The sequence below is a fragment of the Lynx canadensis genome, chromosome F1 (assembly GCF_007474595.2).
Source record: "Lynx canadensis isolate LIC74 chromosome F1, mLynCan4.pri.v2, whole genome shotgun sequence".
Lineage (NCBI taxonomy): Eukaryota > Metazoa > Chordata > Mammalia > Carnivora > Felidae > Lynx > Lynx canadensis.
Genome location: NC_044319.2, coordinates 15,440,833 through 15,464,986, shown reverse-complemented (window position 1 = coordinate 15,464,986; position 24,154 = coordinate 15,440,833). Strand labels below are relative to the sequence as shown.

At 38.3% G+C, this 24,154-nt stretch overlaps 1 protein-coding gene and 1 pseudogene across 1 annotated transcript in view; both read left to right on the top strand.

The window, feature by feature from the left end:
• Positions 1–24,154, top strand: part of SLC9C2 (solute carrier family 9 member C2 (putative)) — an 82,158-nt gene that overhangs the window by 23,619 nt on the left and 34,385 nt on the right. The window contains exons 8-15 of the mRNA XM_030303107.1: positions 2,989–3,132; positions 5,770–5,938; positions 9,634–9,715; positions 13,758–13,924; positions 14,543–14,653; positions 21,351–21,448; positions 22,541–22,660; positions 23,847–24,045. Of these exons, the coding sequence (XP_030158967.1) occupies positions 2,989–3,132; positions 5,770–5,938; positions 9,634–9,715; positions 13,758–13,924; positions 14,543–14,653; positions 21,351–21,448; positions 22,541–22,660; positions 23,847–24,045 (1,090 nt within the window). The remainder of the gene's footprint in view (positions 1–2,988; positions 3,133–5,769; positions 5,939–9,633; positions 9,716–13,757; positions 13,925–14,542; positions 14,654–21,350; positions 21,449–22,540; positions 22,661–23,846; positions 24,046–24,154) is intronic.
• On the top strand, positions 10,393–10,890 carry LOC115505461 (annotated as a pseudogene).

Here is a 24,154-nt window from a genome sequence, read left to right as displayed (position 1 = left end):
TAGCTCATCCCCCCTCCCACACCTCCTCCAGTAACCTTCTGTTTGTTCTCCATATTTATGAGTCTCTTATGCTTTATCCCCCTCCCTGTTTTTATATAATTTTTATTTCCCTTCCCTTATTTTCATCTGTTTTGTCTCTTAAAGCCCTTATATGAGTGAAGTCATATGATACTTGTCTTTCTCTGACTAATTTCACTTAGCATAATTCCCTCTAGTTCCATCCATGTAGTTGCAAATGGCAAGATTTCATTCTTTTTGATTGCCAAGTAATACTCCATTGTGTGTGTGTGTGTGTGTGTGTGTGTGTGTGTGTGTGTGTGTGTATACCACATCTTCTTTATCCATTCATCCATCGATGGGCATTTGGGCTCTTTCCATACTTTGGCTGTTGTCGATAGTGCTGCTATAAACATTGGGGTTCATGTGTCCCTTTGAAACAGCACACCTGTATCCCTTGGATAAATACCTAGTAGTGCAACTGCTGGGTTGTAGGGTAGTTCTATTTTTATTTTTTTGAGGAACCTCCATACTATTTTCCAGAGTGGCTTCACCAGCTTGCATTCCCATCGATTGATATTCTTTTTATGAATAACATATCCGTGGCTCAGAAGCTGTGGTCATTTTATACATAACTCTTTGATAAAAAAAAAATTACTTTGGATTGTGGGAAGTTTAAAAAAGACTGCATTCCTTTGTTTCCTTCATAAGGTACATGAAAGACAGCATCCTAATATGGGAAGAGCTGGGAAAGAAAAGTAGCAGAAAGATGCAACACTAGCAAAACTCTTACTTGCCTTTTACATTTGGTAATGCAAGGTGTCATATGAACATCTCTGGATGGAGGGAAAAACCATTTGCTTGTCTTTTCAGATAAATGAATTAGTCTGTCTCTGAGAGACTATGCTAAATTACAGGATTGTTTCAGAGTTATTTCACACCAAGTCATAGCCTAGTGTGGATCGAATGAAAGCAAATGTTAAAATAAGAAAAATAAGCCATAATTTTGAGTTTTCCCATGAAGATTCTTTAAAAAACTTTAAAATTTTTTTTAAATATCTATTTATTTTTGAGAGAGAGAGTGTGAGCAGGGGAGGGGCAGAGAGAGAGGGAGACACAGAATCTGCAGCAAGCTCCAGCCTCTGGGCTGTCAGCACAGAGCCCGATGTGGGACTCAAACCCACAAACTGAGATCATGACCTGAGCCAGTCAGATGCTCAACCGACTGAGCCACCCAGGTGCCCCAGATTCTCTCTCTCTTTTGTTTTTTTAAATGTAGAGGACTATCCATTGTTCTGAAATTATGGTTTGCCTACATTTTTGGTGTTTAAATGTTTATTCTTTTATGAAATCCCAGTGATAGAAGATGGGACTTTTTTTTAGAAAAATAACTTCACTTGGCAAAAAAAAAAAAAAAAAAAAAAAAAAAAAAAAAAAAAAAAAAAAAAAAAAAAAATTGGCACCTGTAACTCTTCTAATTTTGTGTTAGGTGAATGACACTTAACTGGTCTTTAGAATCCAGAAGCTTGGGAATAAATAGTTCACAGAACATACACTTTTTGTCTGAATTTGGACATTTTCCTGAGCTCAGTCATACTGTCAGTATCATTATAAATTACTCATTATGATTCATTTAATTGTTTATTATTGAACCTATAAAACCAATCTTTTCTTAATGTTTACCGTAACCTGGACATTGTATCTTAGGTTTGAGGCTTTGTAACTGAGTCCCTTCTCAGAACGCACTCATTGTTAAGTGGTGGGCATGTTTCTGTAAGAAGCTAGTAAGCGTGAATAATTTTATATATTTATTGGGATCCTACTATATGTAAGGCAGTTTTTTAGGTTCTATGGAGACATTTGAACAAGTTTTCTACTCAGTTATTCCATCATTTCTGAATTTCAGAAAACTAAGCTTTGGGGTTAGAGGCCCCCCTCATACCCTTCCTTTCTCTGAGTTCTAAATCTGATGAATCAAGAGCTGGGAATGAGAGAATCAGACCATCTACTTAATTGGGGAAATGCAGTGTTAGAGAACATGGTTTCCATCTGCAGCCCAAATGAGGCTTCCTAATGCTTCTTTCCGAGTGTAGATCTTGAGACCCACCTCGAGGGAGACTGGTTTGTGGAACAGACCCACTTGCCTAGTTAGCTGAAAGGGAAAGTCCCAATGGAGGGAGGCCCAAGAGCAAGTGGAACTTGACATCTGCCTGTAGAAGTCAAACCTGGCTTGGATGCAGACATGTTACCGCACGGAACCAGAACAGGCCTGTGCCTTAACCACTGTGTTCTAGTCTGCTCAGTAAGAATGTTGGGGAGCGGGGCTAGGTGTGTGGCTGTTTGGGAAGCAATAAGGGGGATTCTAGGTCACTTGTCTGCTTCTGAACTATGGTGGTATAGAGAATTGGCACTGTAGGAATTCAAAGGAGGATCACTTCCAACGAGAGTGCTTAGGATGAAGAACACAGGATTCGAATTAGCCTTACAAGATTTTTAGGAATTCAGTAGATGGGAAAGCAGACTGGAGAGACTTTCAAGGTAAGAGACTTTCAAGAAAATCATGAAGGGAGAAATCCTGCAGAGGGCACTGAAGTGATCCAGTCAGCTATCGAAAAGTCAAGGTTAACCAGGTGGTTCTGGGTTCAGCTGCGGCAGCCCCAACAGTTTGATATGATGCCAGCTAATCTTGGCAAAACTGCCCCATCACCAACCGGAAGAGGGGGTGGAGATTCTTAATATTATGCCTTGCTTTTACTATCCTCCTATGAGAGGCAGCCCATGGGCATTGGTGTGATGAGGGTATTGGAGAATATGGAGCTAGGTGTATTTTAATTCCAACAAAATACTTTTAAATGTTGACTGCAACAGTGATGGAGGCAAGGACCTCTGCTAAGACAAGAATCATAGAATGTGATACATGCTTTTATGTGCAAAGGCAACTATCTTAAAAACACATGGCTTAAAACATGATTTATTTTCCATTCATCCTAGGTTCCTAATAATGTTTTCAACTGTATACCAACATTTAATATATACTTTCTTTGGCATTGTAATTGGATGTGGACAAAACAAGTATTTGGGATTTCACAGTATGGTTTTCATGTTCATTTTATTTACAACAGTGAATTTTGTAAGGTAGGAATTATATTTTAAAGTTTGCTTACTGGACTTAGGTTCTTCAGCCCAGAATAAGAATTGCCCACTGGTGAGGGCAACAAGATCTCTTTGGATGTGGAGTCAGAAAACCCATGTTGTTGTCAAGGCCCAGACAATAACTTGCTATGCGATTGGGGGAAGTCTGTTTACTTTTCCAGGTCCCATCTGGAAAATGAGAAGGGGCTGTGGTATCAGCACAACTCATGAACTTTATAGAGATGAAAATTCATGGGCCATCTCAATGTACTGAATTGCATCTCTGGAGATGAGATCCAGGAAGCCATTTCAACATGTTTGTTAATGGTTGAACAACACTGGACCTTATTAATGGCTCCTAACATTTTTGTTGACTTTCATCCTCATTTATTATCACCTATAGCTATGATAAAGCCATTTGTTAAGCCCTTACCATGTACATTATGCCATTAATACTAATACAACCTTATGAAGTAGGTGTTATTGCATCATTGCACAGATGAAGCCCAGGGAGGTTAAAAAGTTGCCTAGAGTTGCCTATCTTGAAGTGTAGAATTGGGGTTTAAACTTGACCCCCAGTAGCACATTTTCTCTCGAACACCATTGCCCACTCGTGATGGTCATGTCTTCAATAAGAATTCATGACAGTGTCTCTGAAAACATTGTCATTCCCACTCAGAACAGGCCTGGCCAACGAGCTTACTTTATAAGATGTTCTCATGGGACCTTGCTTTTGCTGACTCTGAGGTCACTGCACGCCACTCAGTCACTCTCACACGGAAGGATGTGTATGCAATTTGTTTCTTTCTACCATGGAGGCTTATGTGCAAGTTGAGATTGGTCACAGAAAATGAAGAAAGATAAATGGCTTTTTGAACCTTTGTTTGACTCAGCTGCACATCTGGCATCTCATTTCATTTCATAAACACTAGGAAATGAGAATTTTATAGATGAAGAAACTGGCCAACAAAGGCCAAGTGCCTTGCCCAAAGTCAAGTGGCTAGGGAGTACTAGAGATCTTGTGGGAACTTATGGTTCTACCTCCCCAGAGGAAAGGCTTTAATGGAAGGAGTCAACCTAAGGGGACCTCAACGTATGGGTCAGCTTTCCATAAGACACTTGTTGAGAAAAACATTTTAGAGGATGTGCCAAACTAAGGCCCCTTACATAATTGCATAAGACATAATTATTGCTAACATGTTTTGAGTGCTGACCACATTCGAAATATCATTCTAAGCCCTATGAATGTTGCCCCATGTAATTGAAACTTCACAATAATCCTTTGAGGCAAGTACAATTATTATTATTTATTATCTCCACTTTACAGGATGAAATTGAGGCTTAGAGAGGTTAAAGAACTTAAGTTTACATGGTTAGTGAAAGAAGCTTAAATTTGAACCCTGGTAGATTGACTCCAGAGCCTTTGCGACACTGCCTTTCTGGTTTTGGTATCAGGCAGTGATATGAGTTGTTCCATTTTGGCTGGACTCAATGGTATTTCAGAGAAAGATCATTTAGTAAGGCTGAAAAGTTTGGTAAGAATTGCTTTGCAAAAAGCTTGAATGGAAGGCCGAGGGGTTTACCCAAATTCATTATAGATGGTAATAGCAGATTTTCTGTTTCTCAGTGATAGGAATTCTCTAAACTGTCTTGTGAAATTCCCAGTGGAGTAATTGATACACAATATATTTTTTGAGTCTAAGAACATGTCAGTTTTATTTCTGCTGAAATCTCATTTGAGGGATAGTACTGATATTCTTTTGGTGAAGATCCCCTAAAGATAGATTCTACATTTTTGATACAGAGTCTTATAGAAAAATTATTAGTAGACACTTGTGGTGAGCATAGCATAAGAATAGAGTTTTTGGATCACTATGTTGATAGTGGGTCAACTATTCTCAAATTAAAAAAAAAAAAAGAAGGGGCGCCTGGGTGGCGCAGTCGGTTAAGCGTCCGACTTCAGCCAGGTCACGATCTCGCGGTCCGTGAGTTCGAGCCCCGCGTCAGGCTCTGGGCTGATGGCTCAGAGCCTGGAGCCTGTTTCCGATTCTGTGTCTCCCTCTCTCTCTGCCCCTCCCCCGTTCGTGCTCTGTCTCTCTCTGTCCCAAAAATAAATAAACGTTGAAAAAAAAAATTAAAAAAAAAAAAAAAGAAAAGAAAAATGATCTCTAGAGAAATAGGCACCGATTGAAATTGTTTATATGACATTTAATTTATGATTCTCATGGAAGCTCAAGAAAAATTTGATTAAGCTAAGTTTATTAATGTGCCTACAATAATAATTACTTTTTGGCCATCATCTGTGTGTCCTCTTGGCCTCATTTCTGATCTAGTCATAGTCTTCCAGGGAATAGATGAGCTTGTCAACGTTATTTGAAGAAATTTCTCTCAGAAATACACTACCCAAATCCAAATAGTATATTAAAACTTCCAGCAGTTTTTTGAGACTTGAGTATTATATGAAAAACTTAGACAGTAGATTTGGTTCATCCCAGAAAAGTTGAACAATTTATCAATAAACTGAATTATTTTCTCTTTCCTGAAAAAAATTTCTATGAAATTTAGTTTTTAGTAGTGTCAACCATGAATAACATTAATACATAAGGTGTGACTTAAAAAAAAATGTTTTTCTCTCCACAGGTTGCTTACTATTGTGTTAGTGAGCCCTCTTCTGATGCGTGTAAATTATGACTATAACTGGAGATGGGGAATTGTTATAGCATGGTCTGGAATTAAAGGAGTTTTTAGTTTACTCTTGGCTCCTGAAATTCATAATCTGGCTGATCAAAAAATAGAATCACCACAAATGGTAGGAAAAATCATCTCATAATATTTATTCACTTTGTTTATTTTGTAGCACTTGTCATAGTACCCAATAATAAAGTTAACCATTTACAAATTTTTTTAGTTTAAATTCCAGTTAGTTAACATACTGTGTAATATTAGTTTCAGGCGTACAATTTAGTGATTCAACGCTTCCATACAATTCCCAGGGCTCATCACAAGTGCACTCCTTAATCCCCATCACCTATTTTACCTATTTTCTCTCTTCTGTTCAGCTTCCTTGCTTTCCATTATTTTGTCTTCTTTATCACTTATTTGTTTCTCTACTTCTTCCAGCTTTGTGTTCATTGCATCAAGCCTGTTTCCAGTCTCAGTTATTAAATTTTTCATTTCTGACAGTTTCTTTTTTAACTCTTTTGTCTCTGTGGTAAGGGTCTCCCTGAAGTCTTTCCATTCTCTTCTCATAAGAGTATACTTATGATTGTTGCTATAAATTCTCGATCAGTCATGTCACTTGTATCTGTTTTCATTCACTGTCTTCTTCTCTGTGTTAGAAAAGCCAGTTTCCCGCTCCTGAGAGTAATGGCTTTATGAAGAAGAGGTCATATAGTGTCCAGGGCCTGTCACTTCCCGGGGTATCTGTGGTGCATGTTGCATGAGCTCTGCTATTGTGTTTTGGCTGCTCTATCCTTCGGGTCAGCTGTCTGCAGAGGCTCTCCTTGCCTGCAGTGGCCACTCTTTGGTCCTTGGTCAGAGTGTGGTGAGTTTTAACTACATGTGCTCTGGTCTGCTTGTTAAATAATACCTGATACTGCTTCCAGTAGAACCGAAGCCCTGTAGAACTCTCTGATCAGGAGACATGGTGTGGGCAGGGGTTTCTGCTGGTCTTCTGGGGAAGGGGCTGGCTAAGCTGGCACTGAGGCAAGCTTGATCAAGAAGGGCAGTCCCACCAGAATGCACAGGTGTGGGACTTGGTGTAAGCAGTTAGGCAGCCCTGTGGGTGCTACTTTGCTTCCTGCAGGTGGCTCTGTGTTCAAGATGAGGGGCAGGGAAGGGAAATGGTTCCAACCAGCTCCTTTGTCCTCAGAGAGGCATCTCCATGATATCTGCCTCTCAGGGAAGCACACTGAGAAGAGTGAATAATTTCCCCACTGTCTGCTCCAGGCGTTTTTCAGATCACTGTTTCTGCATCATCTGCCCCAGTTAGTTTGCCTGCCTTCTCTCTGGGAGTAGGGCAACATCTTCAGGGCACAATCCCAGTCAAGGCCACTGATCTTTCAAACTCCATTCTTCAAGCCCCACTGATTGCAAGAACTCACAAAAAGTAGCCCCTTATGTTTTCCCAGCCAATGGTTTTGGGGAAGTGTTTTCCTTGTGCATTCCCCTGTGTGCTCCTCTCTCTCTCTCTTTCTCTCTCTCTCTCTCCTTTGTCTGTGACCAGGGCTCCCTCCCCTCCACAGCACTTGTGATCCATTTCTCCTCCAAACCACATCTCCGTACTTCCTACCTTCCTCAATGTGGCTTCTTCTCTCCAGAGTTTTAGTTATGGAGTTCATTCTGTCGGTCTTCAGGTTGATTTCTGGAGTCTTAGAATGATTTGATAGTTACCTAGTTATGTTCGTGGGGTGAGACAAGCCTAGGGTCCTCTTCCTCCACCATCTTTTCTCCCTTCTCCTTAGGTTAACTTAATTAAAAAAAAATTTTTTTTTAACGTTTATTCATTTTTGAGAGACAGAGAGAGACAGAGCATGAGTAGGGAAGGGACAGAGAGAGAGGGAGACACAGAATCTGGAAGCAGGCTCCAGGCTCTGAGCTGTCAGCACAGAGCCCAACGCAGGGCTCAAACTCACGAACTGCAAGATCATGGCCTGAGCCGAAGTCGGACGCTCAACCGACTGAGCCACCCAGGTGCCCCGAGGTTAACCATTTTTAAAATTAGATTTGAAAAATGCATTCTTTTAAGAAGAAAGGAACTTTCAGAGGAAAGTTTGTTTATGTTGATAGTCTGAAAGGGACCAACAGTGAAGTAATGGTGTAGGATGTGGAAATCAGATGGACTTGGGGTTGATACCTGGCCCCCTCGTCACAGGCTGGGTGACCTTGGGCAAGTTCTCCAGATTTGTGGAACCTCAATTTCCAGTTGAGGATTGAGATGATACTTAGTAAAGTGTCTGCCACTTAGCAAATGCTCAATAAATGTTACTAACTCTCCCTCAAAGCCAATCTGGTAGTGGCAGTATCTGTGGTACTGAGAATCCAGGGAAGATCCAAAGACTCCAGTACATCTGCTGACAGTGTTAGGGCCCCTTGTTATTTGTAACAGTACTGTGTGAGTTAGCTGGAGAAGTTGCTAGACATCCCTGGGACACCCCCCTCCCCCACCTCCCAGTCAGATGAATTCCAACCCTGCTTCTGGGAGGGTTGCTTCTGAATAATGTGAATTAAGAACATCTGCCCACCTCCCAAGGAACTTTAATCTGCAGATAAATGTACAGAGTTTCTTGATACTGGCTAATTTCCAGTTCAGGATTTTCTCTTCTTTGTCATTTCCCCCCTGTTCCAGAAGACAATATTTTTAGAATATCTTCTTTGGAGGATCAGTTATCACCCTCTCCATCTTGCATGTAGAGAAATTAGAACAAAGAGAATAGCACGTTAGGGAAAGAACTCAGGTGCCCTAACTCCCAGAAGAAGTGCTTTTTCAAAATGGACTACTATATTCGTCACCATCTTTCCTGAGAATTTGTACTTTATATCTATGGCCATCATCTGGGAATTAATTTGGAGTTCAAACAAACCTGTGATTTTGCAGACTTTGGGTCCTTTCATGCCCCAAAGGAAAAGTATCATAACCAACGTCTGAGCTCCTTCAATTTTCTTTTGTGCAAGGAATTCGCCTAAAACCAAGTCAACGAAATGCTAACTAGCATTTGAGGATCACTTACAGTGTTTTTCAAATCTGTCTGATGTTACATGGATCCCTTTAGCACCACCCCAGACCTACACAATCAGAATCTGCAGGGAAGAAACCTGGAAGTCAGTATCTTTTAGAAGCACTTTCAGTGCTGTTATCGGTCAAGTTTGGGAAACACTCTCAGAGAACATACTGCTGTTGACTCCATTTTTTAGTGAAGGACACTGAGGCTCAGAGTGGTTAAGTCTACTGACCCCAAATCACATGGCTAATTAAAGTGGTAGAGGCAAGACCAGCAAATGTGGTTGTGTTTCTGCTTCTGTGAAGTGTCTCTCCAGACCCCACCACAGCTCCTGTAGGCTCCGAGCCTCCTGAGCAGCCATAGTAAATGCTGGTGGCAGACACACTTTCCCTTGTCTCCACAGTCACCACTGCTACTCACCATCGGCTGGTGGCTCCCCAACCCTGCAGGCTCCATGGCCGTGTCTGTGATGCCTACCATCCTCCTGGCTTTGCGTGGCTGCTGCTGAAAGCAGCAACAGTGGAGAGCTCTTTGACCAGTACTCTTATCCTTTCCAGAAATCACAAAATCTTTTCTCATGCACATTGAAAACTAATTTCTGCTCCAGTATATTATATTCAAGCACTGTCCACAAAACAACCCTTTGCCCTATCTATCAGAAGCAAGATTTTAAATGTGGATTAAGATAGAATTTTGTTGGTGGTTAATTGAATAATGATTCCCTTTGGAGAACTTATTCATTTGTTTTTCTTGGCTCTAACTATTTGTATGTTTTGTTTTTTAGTTTTTATTGTATGTACAGGTAATATCACTAATGACTATGGGAATAAATTCATACATGATGACTCATTCAGCCAGGACATTAGGTAAAGTATATTTATCTTTCATTAATTAACTGGAGAGAATAATGCAAACACATTGTTGTTGGGAGTCATGGGGACATTTCTTAAGGAGCTCAAGGAATTGATTATGAAATCATTCATTTTCATTCATTCATTATTTACAGATGCTGCATTAATTGGAATATTGGTTTAGCCAGTTTAACAGAAACCACATTCGCAGTGGCTTAAACAAGATAGGGAACTTTCTTTTCCTCTCCATCAAAATGTCCAAAAGAGTGGGATGGTTCTACTTCACGGGGTTGTCCATAGATCCAGGATCCTTGTATTTTGTTGTTGCTCCTCTCTGGAATGTTGCTCTTGTCTGAGGGTAGAAGCTGACTCATAACCACTATATATTCAATCCAGCCAACTAGAGAGAGAAAATGGGGAGATGGGTGGAAATGGAGAGTAAGCAGCTTCCTTTTAAGGGCATAGCCTAGAAATTGTATATATCATCAGCACTCACATTCCATTGGTCAGAATTTAGTCACATGGTCACACATGGGTAAGAGAAGCTATAAAATATTATCCCTACCTGGGATAATGTAGGGATAATGGTGGAGCCATGGCTGGCCATGTGCTCAGCCAAGACTTGGAGATTCTATGGCAAAGGAAGAAGGGGAAAATGAATATTGGGAGTCCTTTGGCTGGAACCACCATCTTCCAGTAATTTGCCAAAATGACCAACACAAAGGGAAAGAGGAGAGGTACCCTCTATATGTTCTCTAGGCCTTTTAGAAAACATGGAGTAGTTCCTTTGCAAATCTACAAGAAAGGTGATATTGTAGATATCAAGGGAATGGAGACTGTTTGAAAAGGAATACCCCACAAGTGTTACCATAGAAAAACTGGAAGAGTCTATAATGTTACCCAGCATCCTATTGGCATTGTTGTAAACAAAGAAGTTAAGGGCAAGATTCTTGCCAAAAGAATGAATATACATATTGAACATATTAAGCACTTAAAGAGCCGAGATAGCTTCCTGAAGTGTGTGAAAGAAAATGATCAGAAGAAGAAGAAAGCCAAAGAGAAGAGTACTTGGGTTCAACTGAAGAGCCAGCCTGCCCCACCCAAAGAAGCACACTTTCTGAGAACCAATGGAAAGGAGCCTGAGCTGTTGGAACCCATTCCCTATGAATTCATGGCTTGATAAATGTAAAGGAAAAAAAAGGTTTTAAGATTGTAAAAAAAGAAAAGAAAATGGATATTGGGGGATAATCAGCAGGCTCTGCCACAGTTGCTTATTTCCAGAAAACATTTGAGGCCATTGATGATAAAGTGCATAAATTTGATAAAATCACACATCGACACGTAGTCAATAGAGAAATCTAAGATAAGATAGTTGGTGGCAGTACAGTCAAGTGGGGAGGGAGAAGGCTGGATGGGATTACACAGAGTCTTCGAATAGGGCCTTAGTATCTCTCAATATCCCATGGCCTGATCCTCAGCTAAGCTGGTGCAGAGGATGATCCTTTCAGGGTATCTAAAATTGATCAGACTGCTGGAGATATACAGCACTCACAGGAGCATGTGGATAAAGCAGAAAATCAATTAGTTAATTTATAAAGAGGATGATTTCTTTCTATGTCTGAAATAATTGTGATCATTATTCAGGGTATTCACCTCTAAATACCAATTTCCTTGATAAACAAAACTAGTCATCAGAAGGTATCTTGGAAAGCATGGAACTAATGAGAGGTCAATGGAAGGACGATGTTGAAGGAGGGTTCTTCTAAACAGGGAAATAGCCTGGTGAATTTTCCCTATCCTGCCCATGAGAGACATTACCTCTTTGCTTGTGTCTTTTTTGCAGTCCTGCCCATTTCTAAAACTGCACCCCGCCAGCACTACAGCAGAACTTCCTGTGACAGCCCCCTTCAAAGCCAAGGGCTCCAATATGTGAACTGGGCTAATTAAGTGGGGCAGATTTCTGGTAGCTCTTCTTTTCCCCTAGTTATGGATCTGTTCTTGTTCTCAGTGGAAATGTATGCTTGGTCGGCAAAAGCCTACGCTGGAGTGTGACCGAAGTTAATTTGATCTTTGAAGGCTTTCTCACACCTCCCTTCTCAACAATTTATTTTTGACTCTCAGGGATCCAGACCCACTCCATTCTCTTTGCTTAGGATATCACATCTGGATTTCTCCCATGCTTCTTTTCTTGTGATTCCTCCTACTCTGATACTCAAAGGCAAGATCAACAAGGGGTTTTACTGTCATGGTAATATTTTTTTCTCCTCTTTTTCTTCCCTTATAACTTTTTAAAAGTTTATTTATTTATTTTGAGAGAGAGAGAAAGAGAGAGAGAGAGAGCATGCACATGTGCAAGCAGGAGAGGGGTAGGGGCAGAGAGAAAGGGAGAGAGAGAATGTCAAGCAGGCTCCACGCTCCGTGCAGAGCCCAACACAGGGTTCGACCTCACAACCGTGGGATCATGACCTGAGCTGAAATCAAGAGTCAGGTGCTTAACCAACTTAACGAGCCTCCCAGGTGCCCCACAAAATTTTTTATTGTAGTAGTTAAACCTCGGAATTTTCATTATAAAACAAAAGTATATGGTAAATACTTTCTCCTTGTAGAATCTATGTTCATCCTTTCTAGAAATACTACGTGGCACACATTTAACACCTAACAGAGTTCAAGTTTTATCAGTAAGAGTTTCAAACCAACTACTTCTGTCTAGTCAAAGGCTTTAACAGATTCCCTCCTCACACTCTTCCAGGATCATCTTAAACACAGAGAATTCATTCAAATGTATTGGTGCCACCAAGTGGTCCACATATACTCATGTTTCCCCAGAGCAACTGGAAAGTATTTGTTTCTCCATCATATGGGGAGGATGTAGTTAGGCAAATGAAAAAAATTTTCTTCCTGTATGGTCTCAGCCATACAGCTTTGAATCCAAAGCTGACAACTTCTAACTTAAGCCTACAGTCAAATGTGTCTCTGCTCTGGACCATAGTGAACCAAGAGGGATATGCCTCCAGACCTTTGGGATCCCAGAAATTTCAAATACTGTCATTACATACAGTGTCCCATAAAGAATGCAGTAAAGTTAACTAAACATTTGGAACTCATTTGGACTCTTTATGGAACATTCCACATGCAGTTACAAAAAGAGAACAGTTTTATTGAGATGGGATTCCAAGTGAGCAGGTTAAGCTCATTCACTAATTAAATTCTTCTTTTCAGTGAGTGAGCCTCATAGCTGTAACTTCAAATCCATACCTCAAGAAAATACAAATGGCTACAAGTTTTGAGACGTGGATTTGCTGCTGGCCAGGAAACAGATACATATTAAATTTGAGGGATCTCTGTTGCAGTGACCTCAATATTTTAAATTTTTAAAATTTTATAGAAGAATCAGTTGGAGAATTGTTAAAATGCAATTTCCAATTGATTCTCTAGGTATGGGTTGGATCCTGGGAATTTGCATAGTTTAATAGGCAGCCTTCTCTGTAGAAGACACAAGTAGTTTTCTATACTTCGAGAAATACTGATTGGGTGCCTTGAAGTAGCAAGTCATGTCTCTAGATAAAGGGAATGAAAGGAAATGAAGAAAGCATTCCTTAGCAATTGAGTCAGATAAAGTTGAGTTATACAACCAGGAGAAACAGAGTTGGGTAATTTTTTGGAAAATTTTGGACCAAATGTGGCCCTTGCTTTTCTAAATTTTTTTTTTTTTCAACGTTTATTTATTTTTGGGACAGAGAGAGACAGAGCATGAACGGGGGAGGGGCAGAGAGAGAGGGAGACACAGAATCCGAAACAGGCTCCAGGCTCTGAGCCGTCAGCCCAGAGCCTGACGCGGGGCTCGAACTCACGGACCGCGAGATCGTGACCTGGCTGAAGTTGGACGCTTAACCGACTGCGCCACCCAGGCGCCCTGGCCCTTGCTTTTCTTTGAGCACTCTGGTTTGGCTATGCGAGTGATTGACTGCACCAATGAGATTTCACTACATCTTGCAGGATTTTGCCTCTTGGAGTCTTTGCTGTATTCTATTAAGATCCTTGCTTTTCTTTGTCACAGGTTTGTGTGCTATTTCCCTCCCAAGGCAAATGGCCATGCAGAATACCATTAAGCACATTCAGGAGATAATACAGAACACAATAATGCTATTTAAAACAGAAAAAATTTTGACAAATGTTAATTGGACCTTAGTAGAAGAAAAAACAAAGATTGAATACACCATTCCTGTGAGTTGATACCTGGCAAAAAAAAAAAAAAAAAAAAAAAAAAAGTCCACCTTTCTCTCCTGGGTCTGCCTTTCTTGCTTTAGTTTGTTATATTAAAAAAACCTCTATTCTGCTAATGGAATATCAGAAAACTGAGGAGTCGGGGGTATATTTACTAGCTTTGCTATCTGGGTGAAAAGACTTCTTTGAATTCTCTCTAAAGAGAAGGTCTTGGTAATTTAGCTTTGTTTGCCAACATTGGAGAATTGGTGTTTTTACATAGCTGGTTGACTAACTGTGCATGGCCTCTGCCAAGCTGATGTTTCTGACCACTTGAGGAGCTGAGCCACCTGCCCTCACATTACTATAAAAAGCAGGAAACACAGGTTGCTTCAGAGAGCAATCGAGCAAAGACAGGTTTGGGGGAGAATCTGACTTACAAATCTCTCCGAATTTACGACTTTTAAAGCACACAATTAAAAGCAACATTTCTCATGTGGAGAGCATACCCAGTTATGCATAGCCCTTCCTTTTAACCATTCTGATTTAAGTTATTAGAATCTTGGTTAAGTGAAGTGCTTGTTTTAGCTACTTATTTTAGCTCTTTTTAACTTTATCTCTTTATGTTTTTAAACTTAGTCTGATACTGTTCAGTTTTCCCACGTTTCTCGTGGTAGTGAAACGGAGGAGTCCCCAACAGAAGAAGTTTTAATAGAAGAAGCCAGATTGCATGTAGCTATAATACAAATGGTTGGTACAGTTCACATAATCCGCTTTTTATTTATTTATTTATTTTTAATTCTTGCAATACTTTCAATTCTTACCTCTTTCAGGTGAGTAGAATGCCTCTTTCAGGGCTTTCAGGTGACTAGAAAAAATATTTTTTCAGTTAAAAACATTTTTTTAAACATTTGTTCATTTTTGACAGACAGAGAGAGACAAAGCACGAGTGGGGGAGGAGGAGAGAAAGAGGGAGACACAGAATCTGGGGCAGGCTCCAGGCTCTGAGCTGTCAGCACAGAGCCCAATGTGAGGCTCGAACTCACGAACTGTGAGGTCATGCCCTGAGCAGAAGTCAGATGCTTAACTGACTGAGCCACCCATGTGCCCCTATTTTTTCAGTTTGGATAGCATATTAGTTGTTAAAATTTGTTTGATTTATAGAAGTTAAAAATAACAATAAATGTCTTAGACTTTAAGTTCAAGTCACAAATTTTATTATCCTGTTCTACGTCTTGTAATTTTTTGACCGTTCACTTTTGAGGGGACTTTGAACAATGTTTGGTGCTATTTACATACCTATTTAACTAAATATCTTCAAATATTTAAAACTGCTCTTATAAACTTAATGTATTTGAGTTTCTTTTATATAAAGTTCTCTTAAGTGCTTATTTAACTCTTATAAATTTAATAAATTAAAATACATCTAGTGAGCCAAAAATTCTCTTGAAATATTTAAGATTTAAGTTTTCAATGGTTTAATATAAGGAAGATTATATTTTTAAATTTATATATTATTGTGTTATGTATTATTTATATTTAAAATAAGGAAGATTACTAGGTAAAATCAAGTTTAAATCAATTTATCAAATTGCACATTTTAAATTGGGGTTATATTCTAATAAGACACATTTATTCACTATTGCAAGCACACAAAAACATATACATATATTTGTTAAGCCAAGTCTATCTTTCTTACTTGTATTTTAAAACTTATTATTATGAAGAATTTCTAATTTCTAACATATACAGAAGTAGATATAATAGTGTAATGAATCCTTATGTACCCATGACCCAGCCTTAAAAACCAACATGAAAAACCTTGCCCCACCTGCAATCTCATTCACTACCCCACCTTCCGTATCATTTTGAAACAAATCCCAGATATTATATTATTTCATCTGTAAATATTTCAATTACATATCTCTAAGTTTTCAAGTCTTTTAAAAAACATAGCAAAATATTAGTATTATACCTAGAAATTAATAATAACATCAAACATTGAGTCAGTGATCAAATTTCCAACTCTCATTAATATGATCAATGTATATTTTCACAGTTCACATTTTTAAATTGAATTCCAGTACAGTTCCCACATTGTAATTAATGGATAAGTCCTTTAAGTCTCTTTTAATCTATAAATTCCTTCTCTTATTTTTTTCTGTTGAAGAACATACTTCTCCTTAATGCAAAAAAATTAATACCATATTTTCCTTCTTTTAAACAATTCTTTTTTTCTTCTTTTAAACATTTCTGAACTTAATTTAAAATACTCCCAGAGTTTGAAAATTTCTTATCAGGAGCAGTAGAGTATGGTCATAAATTTTTGATAGAGCCTCCTATTAAGAGGTGGTGCCTGTATCCCTCCTCTCCCCCCCCCCCCACCTCATTGAATTTGAGCTGTTCTTGTGACCTGTTTTGACCAAAAGTATGTCAGAAGTGACTTTGGGAATGTTCTGGAGCCTAGGCTTTGAGAAGATTTACAGCTTCCACCTTCTACTTTGAATACTGCCCTGAGATTATCATGTGAGCTGAAGAATGAGAGGCTGCATAAAAGTAAACTGAGGCACACAGCCAAGAGTCAGTACCCTACTACCAGACTTGTAAATAAATGTTAATTTAAAAGGGTGGGGGCAATAGACTCAAACTCTCAATGGTAGGAGATGCAAAGAATTGTGACCATATTTTTGTTTGTTTTTTCTTGGATGCTTCCCCCAACCAAGTTTTATTGAGTAATAATTGGCATACATTGCTGTATAAGTTTAATGCATAGAGTTGTGATGGTTTGATTTACATATATTGTGAAAAGATTACCACGATGGGTTTAGCTGACATCCATCTTCTCATATAATTGTAAGAAAAAGAAGAAAAGGAGAAAAGGAAAAAAAAATTAGGGTATAACCATATTTAATGTACTACACTGTGCTCACTGGCCACAAATATTCATATGCCTCCTATAAACAAAATACACTCATCCTTTTCTAAGACACACCCCCCTGCACCCCCTACACCAAGCTTCATCTTATTATGGCATTAGATTCAAAGTCTAGTATCTCATGATCTGCATTTGGTCTAGGTATGCTGAGGTTCCTTAGTTGTATCTCCTTAAGTATTATTCCTCTTGATCTAGAGACCTATGAACTAAGAAACACGTTATCTGCCCCCCACCCCCTCTCCATTTAGTGCTGATCAACAGACACTTCTGTTCAAGAAGGGGAAGAACAGGAAGTACTGATTAATCACTGGTCCATGGCAATTATGAAATCCCACTGGGCATAGGAACCAGTGCACCTCATTCTTTACATTTCCATAGAAAATAATCTATGTTTGTAACTGACTGGCCTTCTCAGTCTGATTTCTATCAGTAGAAACGTGGGAGGTTTCTGTTCATTTAGAATAGTTTCTGTCTCTTTTCGTCCAACCTGGTACAATTTACTTAAAAACTTGTGTATTTTCAATCAATCTGATTATAGTCCACTCCACTCCACAATTCCTTTTCAGATAGGCCATATGTCATAAGAGTCGGAGAAAGCCTTTGGTCTGCTTGAGAAGATAGACTGAGTACCAACTTTTAGTCTTTCAGTGGTCTTAACAAAGAGTCTTTGATCTTGATTTGATCTGGAACCTGAGGCCATATTTTACTGTCAGCACACTAGATTTGATCTTTACTTTTAGATCTTTTGCCAGCTGAAAAGACTGCAATGAGAAACAAATTCAGTTTTCAACCTGGCAAATCGTGGAGTCTTTTTGCTAATTTCTGCTGCAGATTGAATTGTTTCTCTTTGGTTTCCCTAGCTCTTCCCATACTTTATCATAAGTAGCTTTAAAAGTTGATAGTTTTAGGGGTGCCTGGGTTAGCTCAGTGCGTTGAATGTCTGACTCTTGATTTGGGCTCAGGTCACGATCCCAGGGTTGTGGGATTGAGCCCTGCATCAGGCTCTGCACTGAGGGTCGAGCCAGCTTAAGATTCTTTCTCTCTTCCTCTGCCCCTCTCCTCTGCTCATACTCTCTCTCTCTCTCTCTTTCTCTCAAATAATAAACAAAAAATTAAAAAAATTTAAAAGTTGATAGTTTTAATATTTCTAGAATGTTAGAAGTCTAGAAATGTTCTTAGCAGCCAGATTCATAAGTTATTTGGGCACATTTTCCACCTTCCCAGTGTCCTCAGGTGACAGTATTGCCCATTGTGGTGCCTCTTTGTAGCACAGCTTCCTCCCTCCCACCTCCAATACCAGTTTTTGTACTGTTCTCTCACTCTACTCACCCCCAAGTCCTAAAGCTAATGTTTTAGCCTTTGTTATGGAGGCTTTGAATAACTGGTACTGACTGTTGTTTTGGCTAGCCTTTGCTGTATATCAAAATGCCCCTAAACTTACTGGCTTAAAACAATGATTTATTATTTCTCACAGTTCTGTGGGTTGGCAATCTGGATGATTCTGTCATTGATCTTGGCTGGGAGCACTCATGTGTCTGTGGTCATCTCATAGTTCAGTGGGGTTGTGAATGTCCTCATTCACCAGTTTGGCAGTTGATGCTGGTTGCCTTTCAGAGCACTTTGGTGGTCTTCCATATGGCCTTCTATCTTGCAGTAGAGTGGACTAGGCTTCTTCACAGCATGGTGGTCTCTGGGTTCCAACAGGGTGAGCGGAGAAGCTGCAAGGCCTCTAAATCCTGTGTTTTGGAACTTGAATATCATCATTTTTACTCCCATTCTATTAGTTAAAGCAAATCACAAAGCTAGCCAGAGTCAATGAGTGAAGAAGTGGACTCCATCTCTTAGGAGAAGCAGTAGCGTCAGTTGCAAAGGGGCATGGACACAGGAAGGCATGGATACATTGGGGCTGTTTCTATAATGACCTACCACATTTACTTTTTTAAGCCAACAATCCCAGGTAGTAGCCCACTCCATGTTGTCCTTTAATGGCTTTCCTGAGAGTGCCCTCTAGTGGCATTCCTCCCTGTTTTTGTGACCCCTTTCCTTTTTGGTCTCTTTCATGAGCTCCTCTCTTTCTTTTTATCTCTTTAATGTTTTCCTCAGAGCATGATTAATGTTTAATGTTTTCCTCAGAACAGTTAACTCTGTCCATCATTCTTCCCTTATAATCTCTCCTTCTTTTTTCTTAGCTACGCTCATTTCAATGCTATCCACAGATGTTCCTCAAATCTATATTCTTCCTTCCCAAACTCTCACCACCATCTCTTTATACTCATAAGTTCAACTGTGGCTAGACATTTCTTAGACATATCGCTGGCACCTAAATCCACACTGAACTCATCTCAAACTGGCTCTTGTATTCCTAGTCTCAGTGAACGGGCTCATTACCTTATGTGATCACTCAGGTCAGTCCTCTTTCTCTCTCCCTCTCCAAGCTCTATCATTCTTACCTTCTAAATATTTGTCAAATATGCCCCTTTCCATTCTTGTGTCTATTAATTTAGGAAATTATAACCTCTTTCCTGAATAATAAGCTTCAACTGATCTCTCTACCTCCAATTTTTCTGCGGTCAAATCACAGGGATTTATCCAAAAGACAAATAGGACTATACCACCTTCCTGCTTAAAACCCTACAATGGCTCATCAGGTCCTACAGCATTTTCCTAAGTGAGTTCCAAAAAACATTTGCTCTGATCCACAGAATGTTGATAGGAACTGCATAACAACAACAACAAAAAGTTTCCATGCTCAAATTTGTTTGGGAAATTTCTCCAGGATAGATCATATGTTGGGTCACAAAGCAAGCCTTACCAAATCTAAGATGATTGAAATTATGTCAAGTATATTTCCTTTATATCATTATAAAGTTGGTATAAAACTAGAAATCAATGGTATAAAATAGTATAAATGGTATAAAACTAGAAATCAATAACAGGAAGAAAACTGAAAAATTCACAAAAATATGGAAATTAGATAACACATTCCTGAAAAACCAGTGGGTCAAAGAAGAAATCAAAAGGGAAATCAGAAAATATCTTGAGACAAATGAAAATGAAAACACAACATAGCAAACCTTATAAGATGCAGCAAAAGCAGCTCTAAGAGGGAAATTTATAGTGACAGATGCCTACATTAAGAAAAAAGAAAAATCTCAAATAACCTAACTTTACACATCAGGAAAAGAAGAATTTGTTCTTTGGGCCCATTTTCATAAAGTTAGTAGGAAGAAGGAAATAATAAATATTTAAGCAGAAATAAATGAAATAGGACAAGAAAGACAACAGAAAAAAATCAATGAAACTGAGAGTTGTTTTTTTGTTTTGTTTTGTTTTGTTTTGTTTTTAAGATAAGCAACCTCACTGTAGTTTTGATTTTAGCCATTCATAACTCCTGTATATTCCAGCAACCTCACTCAGAGTTTATGTCAGAAGGAAATGATAATAGGATCTCAAAGAGCTCTCTGGGCTCTCATGTTTCTTTCAGCATTATTTACAATAGCCAAGACATGAAAACAACCTAAGTGTCCATTGATGGATGAATAAAGAGAATGTTTATCTATCTATTATCTATTTATCTATATCTAATGGAATATTATTCAATCATAGAACAGAAGGAAATCCTGCCATTTGTGAATATATGAATGGACCTTGAAGGCATTATGCTATGTAAAATAGACAGAGAAAGACAAATAGTATATGATTTCACTTGTGTGTGGAATCTGAAAAAAAAAAAAAAAAAGCCAAACTCATAGAAACAGAGTGAAATGGTGGTTTCCAGGGCTGGAAGGTGGGGGAAATGAAGGAGGTGTTAAAATGTACACACTTTCAGTTATAAGATGAATAAGTTTTGGGGCTCTAATATACAGGATGGTGACTATACAATTCTGTATTACATACTTGAAAGTTGCTAAGAGAGTGGATCTTACATCACACACAGTCACACACACACAAGTTGTAATTATGTGAGGGATGGATGTGTTAACTAATCTTATTGTGGTAACCATTTTCTGCAATATGTATGCATGTGTCAAATCATTACATTGTGCACCTTAAACTTGTACAATATGTGTCAATTATATTGCAATAAACCTGGCAAAAGGGGGGAAAAAAGAACACAATTCACTTTTCTCTCCTGGTAGTTCCTTAAGAGGTTGAGATGATTAGTTAACCTTTGAATTAATACTTTGTACTATCCTGCTGTAGAAAGATGACACTGTGATACTATTTATATTACTGAGGAAAACTCTTTGAGTTGTGTAGATTTTGAGTTTCTGAAGCTAGGAAACTTTGTATCTTTTATTACATCCAGGATATTACTTTGCAAAAAAAGGAATATTTAGTAAATATTTAAATTGAATGGAATTTATTTCCTGCTACAGGAGATTTTTGGTAAAAGTATATTTTTCTATAATGAATGTAATAATAATAGTGAGGGCTATGTAAAGGTCAAGTAGAGTATATTACATTTATGTTTTGGTCCTTTGTAATATTTATTTAAAATTGTATGTTTAGAGTAGCTTTGAAAAACAGTGTAATGATGGAACCCTCAGTGTAGAGGCAGCCCGGATATTAATCGGTGCAACCAAAAGCTATTGCCCCATCCAAGGAAAGTAAGTATAATATTTCTTAAATTGTTATTTTCAAAATCAAATGGGTATATGGATAAATAAAATTTAAAAGCTGAGAGTTAAATATCCAGGTTGATCAATTTATCTCACCTATGCTCATCTATCTGTCCATCCATCTATCTATCCATCCCCTTATTTTACTTGTTTACCTTTTTTTCCCCTGAAGGTTAATAACTTTGGTGACATTAGGAGATTCTGGAATAAGTGTAATTAGATAAGAGACTAGGGGAGCCATAAATGGAACTTATGTAGTTTCAGATACTGTTATGATTATCCCATCTTTCTATCATATTTGCTAAGTTACTGGGTAGGGTAGGTAGGGAAGCCTGGAGCCTGTCATTAGGCTGCTTCCTCAGGTGGAGCAAGTCTTGAAGGAACTGACCCCACTGATGGAGTTAAATCTAGTGGGAAAAACTCAGGTGTTGAGAGATATGTCAATATCTGGTCACAGTCCTGGTACAAATTAGCTAATGGATGATCTAAGACAAAGCTTGTGGGGGCAACAACGATAGGAAATTCTGTCTGGGTGATAGTTAACATTTCAGGAGTCTGGTAACCTATCTGGGAGATCTAACATCAGTTCCTAAAGTTTGGAAAGGGTAGAGCCTTCAGGGCCTTGGGGAGGCTTGGGTTAGGCAAGGCATGACAAAGGAGGGCTTGATTCTGGACCCCAAAAAATTGGTCTGGAGAAGCTTTAATTTTGTGCTACCTCAAGCTAAGCATGGTTCAATGAACAGAGGCAGGAAGAGTTTCCTGTACCGTGACCATGAGTGGGTAGGTGGATGGATACAGAGGCTCAGGATGGTGCATTTAAAAAATATTTTTAAGTTTATTTATTTATTTTGAGAGAGAGGGAGAGCACAAGCAGGGGAGGGGCAGAGAGAGAGGGAGACAGAGAATCCCAAGCAGGTTCTACACTGCCAGCCCAGAGCCCCACATGGGGCTCGAACTCACAAACCATGAGATCATGACCTGAGCCAAAATCAACAGTTGGGTGCTTAACCAACTGAGCCACCCAGGTACCTCCAGCACTTGACTTTTATTATAACATATGTGTATATTTTTCTCTGTTAGATTCATGAGTATTTACGATGTTTCAACTTACATAAGAGCTAGAAGTTGGCTTATGAAGTTTAAAAACATGTTAACTTTTTTGGAATATCATAAAGATAAGGCACTTCTTATTCTATATGGGTAAGTATTATAAACCGTAATAGCAATAGACAAAAATATAACCTTTTCTACATTGTCAGCACTGATTACATTGATTTTCCTTATTAAGAAAAATCAACTAATAGTATGGTCAACTCTTATTGATTGAGTGGTGATGGAGCAGAGTTCTTGCTTCTCTTTCCCCACTCTGTTTTGACAACTTTGCTGATATCTCTATTAGAGAGTAGGTAGGGAGAAGAATAAAAGAATGGTCACATTTGGACTCTTTAAGGGTTAACTGCCATGTCTAAAGGTCATATTACAAACTGGACTGCTTTCACATCCTTCTGGTATTCTTCTGGGTATAACAGTGATCAGGGGAGAGAAAGAACAAACTCATGGTCTGTAACTTCCTCTCAATTTCATCTGTGCCAAGGGGTGGCTCTGTTGATGTCCATTACTAGGAAAAACACAACATGGCCTTAATAATAGCTGTAACCAATTTACCAACAATAGCTGTAACCAAACTATCACAAGATACAGATTTCACTGAACTTGTGTAAAGTTTTCCCTTTAGTATATAAGTTGTGAACTTACATACTTTTTAGAGCAGAAAGGCAGGTTTTTCTGCTAACGAAAGATGTCAACATGAGAAATGCCAGAAATATTAATGCTACTAAATTTTAAGTGGGCATTGACATACATTTCGTAACAAATTCTGATGATTAAAATTTTTTTTTCCATTAAGTTTGAAGAGAAATATAAGAAATTAAAATCCTAAGGTCTTGACATATATCCAGGTAACCTATTTTTGTTGGGCTCTACTTAGGATGGATTGAAAAGAAAAAAACAAAACGACATTATAATTACTGAATAAAATATTTTTTCCTATTCTTATTTTAAATGATGCTGATGTTTTTCTCTAAATTTATTTGTTTCTTGCTTTTGATGTCTGAATCTTTGCCTTGTTTCCTATGTACTATTATCTTTGATTTTAAAAAATGCTCCCCATCCTGATATAAATTAGTAAGAACTATATTTTTTATCTTTTTCTATTATGATTACTGTGTATAGAAAGTATGCTTTAGGTTTTTGCTTATTTATTTTATGTTTGTGTACTCTTCTTCAAGTTAATGTTAATGATTTGTTAAAACAAATGTTGAACTTCAGATCTTAATCGTTATATTTTTAAAGTGATCTAACATTGTATTTGATCTCTTTTTTTCAGAAATAATAAATTTCTGCTTTTTGTATATCACATTGTATTTTCAGAAGAATTTGAATATGCAGGACATGTTATAACATTAATATACATTTATCCCATGATAGTGCATCTATGGCCAATGGCAAGAGAGTTAAATGTGTCAGCACTTATGTCAATAAACTACTATTTTGTATTTTTATATATATTTCAATCAGCACTGAAGGTACTGTTTAAAATAGAAATGTATCCAATAAAAAGAATAATTCAGATATTTTTAATCTATTTTTGTCATATGCAAAAAATAAATAAGGGGATAAACCCAACTTGGTTTG